We start from the raw sequence: 7,593 nt of genomic DNA, 5'->3' as shown, positions 1-7,593 counted from the left end.
TGACATTATGTTCTTTACAAGTGTATGTAAACTTTTGATCGCGACTGTATATTCTTAAAAACATTGTAAAGGGTCAGAGAAATAGTAACTTTAGTCAAGTGGCAGACAGGTATTACAGTTGGTCAATAGGTTAAGATTAGGCCAGTGGCACAATAAGCACTCGTTTTTAAACATCTCGAAGGTGGAGGAGGGGCAGGGGAGTGACGACCAACACGAATGAGAGCAGATAGACTCGTGTGGGGCCCTGTGATGGAAGGAAGCGTGGAAAATCATCTATCTTTTGTCACAGCAGGAGAGGAGGTGGGTGGGGGGGCAGTAGAGGAGGACAATAAATGGAAATCAGCAAGAAGCACACTGAAGGTTAGGGAAAACACTAGATTCTTTATTGAAAATTAGTAATAGGTGTTTTTTTTTTCTTTAAATCTCTTGTTGGTTTTCTAGTAATAATATCAAATCCATGCAACACAAAATAAACAACATAGACTGAAGGCAAGGCCCGTCATGCTCCGTATAGGGTTAAAAAAAAAGGAACAAAAGCAGCATCCAATGAGCTACAGCACATGATTCAAGTACAGCAGGGTAACATCTTTACTACAGAAAGATTACATTGGATCGTCACAGGTCAATGTATAGAAAAACAAAACGAAAAAATATGGCTCATAAAATGTGACCATGCATTGAAAGAACTATTACCAGAACAAAAAAAAGTAAAGAGAAACCACAACCAAACAATAAAGACGTTATTGACTAATAGTGGATCTCTTTTTGGCAGTGCAGGAAAATATAGGCATCCCTGTGAAATGGATAGCATTTTGGCCTCTGTTAGTGGGGGGAAAGTGATGAACCACCAGTGAGCATGTTTTGCCTGCTTTGTTTATGTATTTTGTTTAAAAAAAAAAAAAAAGAAAAAGAAGAGCGGAGGGAGGGCGAGCAGCCCTAATAATTCAGTGTGATTCAAAGCTCAATTTGTTTACAAAAGGGGGGGGACAAGGGGACTACACAAAAATGGAGACAGTTATGGCAGGTAGTCGCGTGCAGGTGCAGTGTACCTTGCGTTTCTTTTTCAGCGTGTTGTAACACCAAAATAGGCATGCTTTGTAGGGTGCGTTCACAATTGGCGTGTTCGGTTCCATTAAAGCAGCGTTTCTCAAAGTGTGGAGCGCGCCCCACTGGTGGGGAATAGAGACATGACAGGTGGGGCGCGAGGAACGGGAGGAAATTTCACTTTGATTTGTTTTATTGTTTTATTATTATATTCTTTGATTTTTTTTTTTACTATGCTTTCATTTTCTATACACACTGGAAATCACTTTGTGATTCTGTCTGTGAAATCCGCTATATAGATAAATGTAAGTTACTTATTTTTCCTGTATGCTTTACATTTCTAGGTAGGAGCGAAAGTTTGACAGACAGCAACAGTAACTAATGGGGGCGGGGCTAAGCGGAAGCTTTGTGAATGGCGAGTCACTGTGCGAGGATTTGCTGTTTTGCAAATACATAAAAAATAGAGCCACTGCTGATGAGCTGTTCAAGATAATGGACAGTTTCCTCAAAGAACACGACCTTAAATGGGGAAACTGTGTGGGCTTTTGCTCTGATGGCACGCATGGCAAAGTCAAGAAACGGGCTGCAGGCTCTAATAAAGAGGGTTGCGCCAAATGCGCATTGGACACAATGTGTCATTCACCGGGAAACACTCGCGTCAAGGCAGCTCAGCCCCGAATTCAATGAGGTTTTAACAGTGGCAGTGTCAAGCCTGCAACCCCGATTTGAAAAGCTGTGCAGTGCAAAACAGGCTCATTGCAGCCACTAATGCTGGAGTACTGTAAAACTCATGTTCACTTGCCCTGTTCTCCTTTTTTTGGCAAAGATTGCAAAGTGGCACTTTTATTTTCATTTATTATTGAACTTGATGCAAGTTATTTGATTTATTATTGAACTTGATGCAAGTTATAACACTTTTATTTGATTTATTATTGAACTTGATGCAAGTTATAACACTTTTGTTTTATTTATTATTGAACTTGATGCAAGTTATAACACTTTTATTTGATTTATTATTGAACTTGATGCAAGTTATAACACTTTTTTTTATTATTATTGAACTTGATGCAAGTTATAACACTTTTGTTTTATTTATTATTGAACTTGATGCAAGTTATAACACTTTTGTTTTATTTATTATTGAACTTTATGCAAGTTATTTGATTTATTATTGAACTTGATGCAAGTTATAACACTTTTATTTGATTTATTATTGAACTTGATGCAAGTTATAACACTTTTTTTGATTTATTATTGAACTTGATGCAAGTTATAACACTTTTTTTGATTTATTATTGAACTTGAAGCAAGTTATAACACTTTTGTTTTATTTATTATTGAATTGGTGCAAGTTATTTTATTTGATATTGAACTTGATGCAAGTTATACCACAGCTGCACAGTTATTGTATTTATTATTGAACTTGATTTTATTTTATGTTATTGAGTTTGAATGTATAAAACTTGATGTTACTTGATGTTCGATAAATTTGAAAATGTTAAGCTTGGCATTAGCGTTCTGTTGGGGCGATGGGGGCAGGTGGGGCTTGAAAACTCCCCCTTGTCCAAAGTGGGGGATGACAAAAAAAGTTTGAGAACCACTGCATTAAAGTCAGCTCTGGTTACTTCGGTTCATTTGGTCAAGTGTGAACACAATCACATGAACCCAAGCAAGTCAACCAAAAACGGGTCTCTGCCCGCTTGCAAGAGAGCACTGATGCAGTTCAGTACACTTGGTAAAGGTTTAATTTATTTCCATCATGCAAAACAATCTAAAAGGCAATACATTGCTACCTTGAACAATCCAACCGGAAAAGGAGTAGTAAGAAGTAGAGCTAATTGAATCAATCTATTGTTCAGCTACTGATAACAGTTGTTCACTTCCTGTGTTGAATAATGAACTCGTTTTATAGTACAGTTAGAGCTAGGGAATAACAAAATCTGTCATATTAATGAGTGGATGAAAGTACTTAGATGATAATAAATGATATAGTAAATATATTAGAAAATATATGGTAAGTAAATAAATATTGAAGCGCAGATGTAGTAGTATCTAGTATCTTTTTATTGTATTTTTGGTGCTGAATGGAGTACTGAACCAAAAGTGTGAAGGGAGCCTCCTTCTTTGTCTCATTTTGTCCACCAAAAGTTTTATACTGTGTGAATGCACAAAGGTGTGCTTTGTTGATGTTATTGACTTGTTGGGAGTTCTAATCAGGCTATTTAGGCTAGCTGTATGTACATATTGCATCATTATGCCTTATTTGTAGGTATGTTTGAGCTCATTTAATTTCCTTTACTTTTATCCTCTTTGTACATAATTTAGTTTTGCATGTTTCATGACACATTATCTGTATGTAATATTGGCTGCATTTTAGATAGTTGTGTGCCATGATGTTCCAGACCACAGCAAGCATTAGCCAAAGATTGTAATAAATATATAAAAGACAGCCTGCAGTCCAGTAATTTCCAGAAGTTATCTCACCTTCTAAGTAGTCTCTGATTTACTAATGGTTTTCTAATGTTGTAAAAATGTGTAGAATAAATATTACATTTCAACATTTCTGTCAACTAAGATTTGCTTCAGCCTGTGACACAGTCATTTTGATAGTAGGCTAGTATAACGTCATGTGTTGCCTTCATTATAACACTAATATACGGCTTTTAATTTTTTGCGGCTCCAGACAGATTTGTTTTTTAGTCCAATATGGCTCTTTTAACGTTTTGGGTTGCCGACCCCTGGGCTAGCTTATCTTATCATTAGTGGTTTAACAGAACACATTGACACATTTGACATTTTTAAATATTTTTCACAATTACTAAGTTAATGTATTTTTTTTTTTTAACCGGGCGGGATGATTGGTGTTTATGGCTGTCACTCACTCGGTTTCTTCAACACGTATGCACAGGGAGCGCGTGCACACATACAAAAGCAGTCAGAGATAAGCAATAGTCATGTTGTTGTAGTGTAGATATAGCCTAAGCCAGACCTGAGTAAATTAAGGCCCAGGGGCCACATGCGGCCCGTTAAGCTTTTCAATCCGGCCCGCCGGACATTCCCCAAAAATTATTTTAGATCTTTAAGATGTAAACTGTAGCTGCCATTATGATCTGCAGTGATGTTTTCACTTCAGATTTTTACAACAAAGTTCTAAAGCTTAGTGATATCAGATATATCAGATTGTAGGTGGGGTTTGCGTTCATATTTCTTTGTGTTTGTTGCATTTTTGTTGCATTGTTTCGCTTGATTGTAAAATATGTCTATAGAGAGGGGGTGTGACGTTCATATGTTGTCAATATTCAGTGTTTTATCATTCATAGTTAATATCGTAGATCCCACATTCTCTATTTTCATGTACATTTTGGATGTCCCATTTAGTAAAAAAAAAAAGTAAAATTCCATTCCGTTTTTTAAGGCGGTCTGTCATAACGTTTTTAGCATTCAATCAGACATTATTGTGAGGTTTTGTATTAGTGTTCCTAAAAATAGATATACCGGCCCCCAGGCACATTTTTTTCTCTAAATGTGGCCCCCCGAGGCAAAATAATTGCCCAGGCCTGGCCTAAGCGAATCATACCAAAACGCACCTAGTATCTTTTATTTTATTTTTGGTGCTGAGAGGAGTACCGAACCGAAATTGTGAAGGCAGCCTAAACTTTTTTTGCTCAATGAAAAGACGTACACTGCACCTTGAGTGAAGGAGAAGATGAGCCAAATTCTGGTGTTCAACAATGCAAGTGCAGCCGTTGTTTTTTGGTTTTTTTAGATCATGCAAAAATGTATCCACTTTACAGGAATTTACAGTGTGTTGTCTATCAAAGACTGGATGGGAAGGTACACAATGACATTCAATTAAAACACAAAAAAGGAAGCTAAATGTCCACTCGGGGTGCTACTACAGCAAATCTGACAAAAAATCAAAGACAAAAAAAGGTGCTCTATGATGTTAGCTATGTTTTTTTTTTAGTCGGCTTGACATGGTTGGAATACATCTTGAGTGGGGAGGAGGAGGAAGAAAGAGGGAACAGGAGGAGGAGAGGGGTGCTTTGTTTTGTAATACCAATGTCGTCTTCTGATGGAAAGAGGAAATGAAGAAGGGGTTCACAATACAGCTAAATGCAGAGAACAGGCAGAGGCCACGCCACACCACACAGCAGCAGATGATCATTAGCTACACAATGGGGGGGACGACAAAGATCTGATAAATGCAGAATGTAGAGCCAGCCTCCATACTATGAAACAGGGAAATAAGAACAGAAATAAAAGCACAATGAAAAATCACTGATGCCACTGTTGTCAAATTAATGTTACACTGGAGCTTTTACGTGTGTTTTTTAGCCGCTTGCTCGCAACTGTGATTCAATTTGTCAGAAAAATATATTAGGTTAGGAGCCAATTAAAATTAAAATATCGTTTTAAAAATCGCGGTGGTGACAGCAGATGATCTTCAAATGACATCATCCAGGCACAGATAAGCTCACTGGCTGTAGCGGCTTCGTGTATTTTGCGGTATTTTTACGGCTCAAGCACACCGTATTGTCTAAAAAAAATGATGTGTGTATTGTCATCATGTGTCACTAGAGCGATACAAGGACTTTAACTAGAGAATGAGTCCTGTGCAGGAATGTGATTAGCAAACACATTAGCGAGCGCACAACCGGCGCCGTGCGGAGTCCTTTGTGACAATCGATTCAGGATGTAGCCAGTTAGCCAGTTAGCATATCTGTAGTGGCGGTACTTATCGGGAAAATACAGCCGCCAAAACACACCATTCGGGTGGTTTACGCTCATCTGCAAACGATTTTAATCGTAGCTACGCCGAGTTGCGTTCGCTTTAGTGAGCAATTTGGAGCAGAATGTCATAGCTAGCAAGCTGGCTAAGTTGCGGCTAGCTGGTTAGCAAGCCGACAGCTGCAGTGCATATTAAGATAAACAGGGCAACATATGAACAAGCTACAGCCTACCTCGGTTTCTTACTGAGCCGAATACGGGGAGAACCAGGTATCCGACATGCACTAACACCATCCTGGGATCCTTATCTTACGACTCCGCGGGGTTATTAGGACGATGGCGTGGTAGTAGCCCATGCGGATCTACATTCAGGCGGCTGGCTGGCTAGCGGCACACGGTCAGAGCGAAGCCAGGCAACCGTCTGACTGACTTCACAAAGGCAGACATGTCATGGCGTCGACCTAGCGACGGAGGCGCTGTTTTGTCGCTAGACGACCCCATTGGACCCACACTGGGGAAATAACCACATACTGTACAGCAGTGGTTTTCAACCTTTTTTGAGCCAAGGCACATTTTTTGGTGTTGAAGAAAATCTAGAGGAGGTGCTGATTCTCCTCTAGCACCTCCAAGTCCGAGTCCGGGGGGGGGGGGGGGGCCTCACCTCCCAGGGGGTGAACAAGGGGATGGGTCAAATGCAGAGGACAAATTTCACCACACCTAGTGTGTGTGTGTGACTATCATTGGTACTTTAACTTAACTTTAACTTTACACATACAAACTGTAGCACACAAAAAAGAACATTTAATTAAAAAAAAACGTTATTATGGTCTTACCTTTGCTTATAAATGAAGTCCATGCGCCGCTCCTTCTGAACAAACGCATCGATAACTTGTTTATAGAAGTCTCCTTATCTTTCTTCAGTTTTAAAAGTCTCTCTGTCTCGATGGAGAGCTTCCTTTAATTATTACCTCCTGCTTCGATTGAAAGTCCAGTTTAGAAAACTGTTTTATTTTAGATATGTAATCCTCCATGTTAAAAGTCCAGGCGAGAGGAAAAAAATAAACTATCGCTGCTAACTGTTGCTGCTTGTTGTCACTTATTCTGCAGCCGAGTAGTCACAAGAATGATCCCTGGGATCACTAGCGCCCTCTACCACCAGGAGGCGGGATTACTGCGAGCCTCACCCAATGCGTCTTCGCAGCCGTTTTATGATTGCTCAGCACAAGAAATACGTTACACACATACAGTTGTTGACAAAATACACTGTACATTATATACCTCAGCTAACTAAACTATGGAAATGTATAATATAATTCATATAGCAATACGGTCTCACTGCACAGCAGGCCAGCAGTTAGCAGAGTCATTGCGCAATCCATGGTGAGGCTCAACTGGCTGGTGACTCACCGCAAGTCTCTTCTCAGTATTTGAACGGCAAATGTGAAAATTCAGCGATTTTGAATAAAAATAATCTAAAACTGGTGAAGTTAAATGGAAAATAACTTTATAGTATAATCACTGATACATATAACAATTGATGGCACGTGAGGCCCCGCCTCACCTGCCTCCCCTGACTGCACGTCACTGATATATATATATATATATATATATATATATATATATATATATATATATATATATATATATATATATATATATATATATATATATATATATATATATATATATATTTATTTATATATATATATATATATATATATATATATATATATATATATATATATATATATATATATACATATATATATATATATATATATATATATATATATATATATATATATATATATATATATA

At 38.1% G+C, this 7,593-nt stretch overlaps 1 protein-coding gene across 2 annotated transcripts in view; it reads right to left on the bottom strand.

Annotated features, from left to right (window-relative positions):
* Positions 1–6,245, bottom strand: part of ark2cb (arkadia (RNF111) C-terminal like ring finger ubiquitin ligase 2Cb) — a 33,706-nt gene extending 27,461 nt beyond the window's left edge. Inside the window, exon 1 of one of the 2 annotated variants that reach the window (XM_062025579.1) lies at positions 6,009–6,245. In XM_062025579.1, coding sequence (XP_061881563.1) covers positions 6,009–6,069 — 61 coding nt within the window. In that variant the 5' untranslated portion in view covers positions 6,070–6,245. The remainder of the gene's footprint in view (positions 1–6,008) is intronic. The other variant, XM_062025580.1, reaches the window with a different exon arrangement.
* Between the last annotated feature and the right edge of the window lie 1,348 nt (positions 6,246–7,593).

Source organism: Entelurus aequoreus, linkage group LG17 (genome assembly GCF_033978785.1).
Source record: "Entelurus aequoreus isolate RoL-2023_Sb linkage group LG17, RoL_Eaeq_v1.1, whole genome shotgun sequence".
Taxonomy (NCBI): Eukaryota; Metazoa; Chordata; class Actinopteri; order Syngnathiformes; family Syngnathidae; genus Entelurus; species Entelurus aequoreus.
This window is presented reverse-complemented; position numbering and strand designations above follow the sequence as displayed.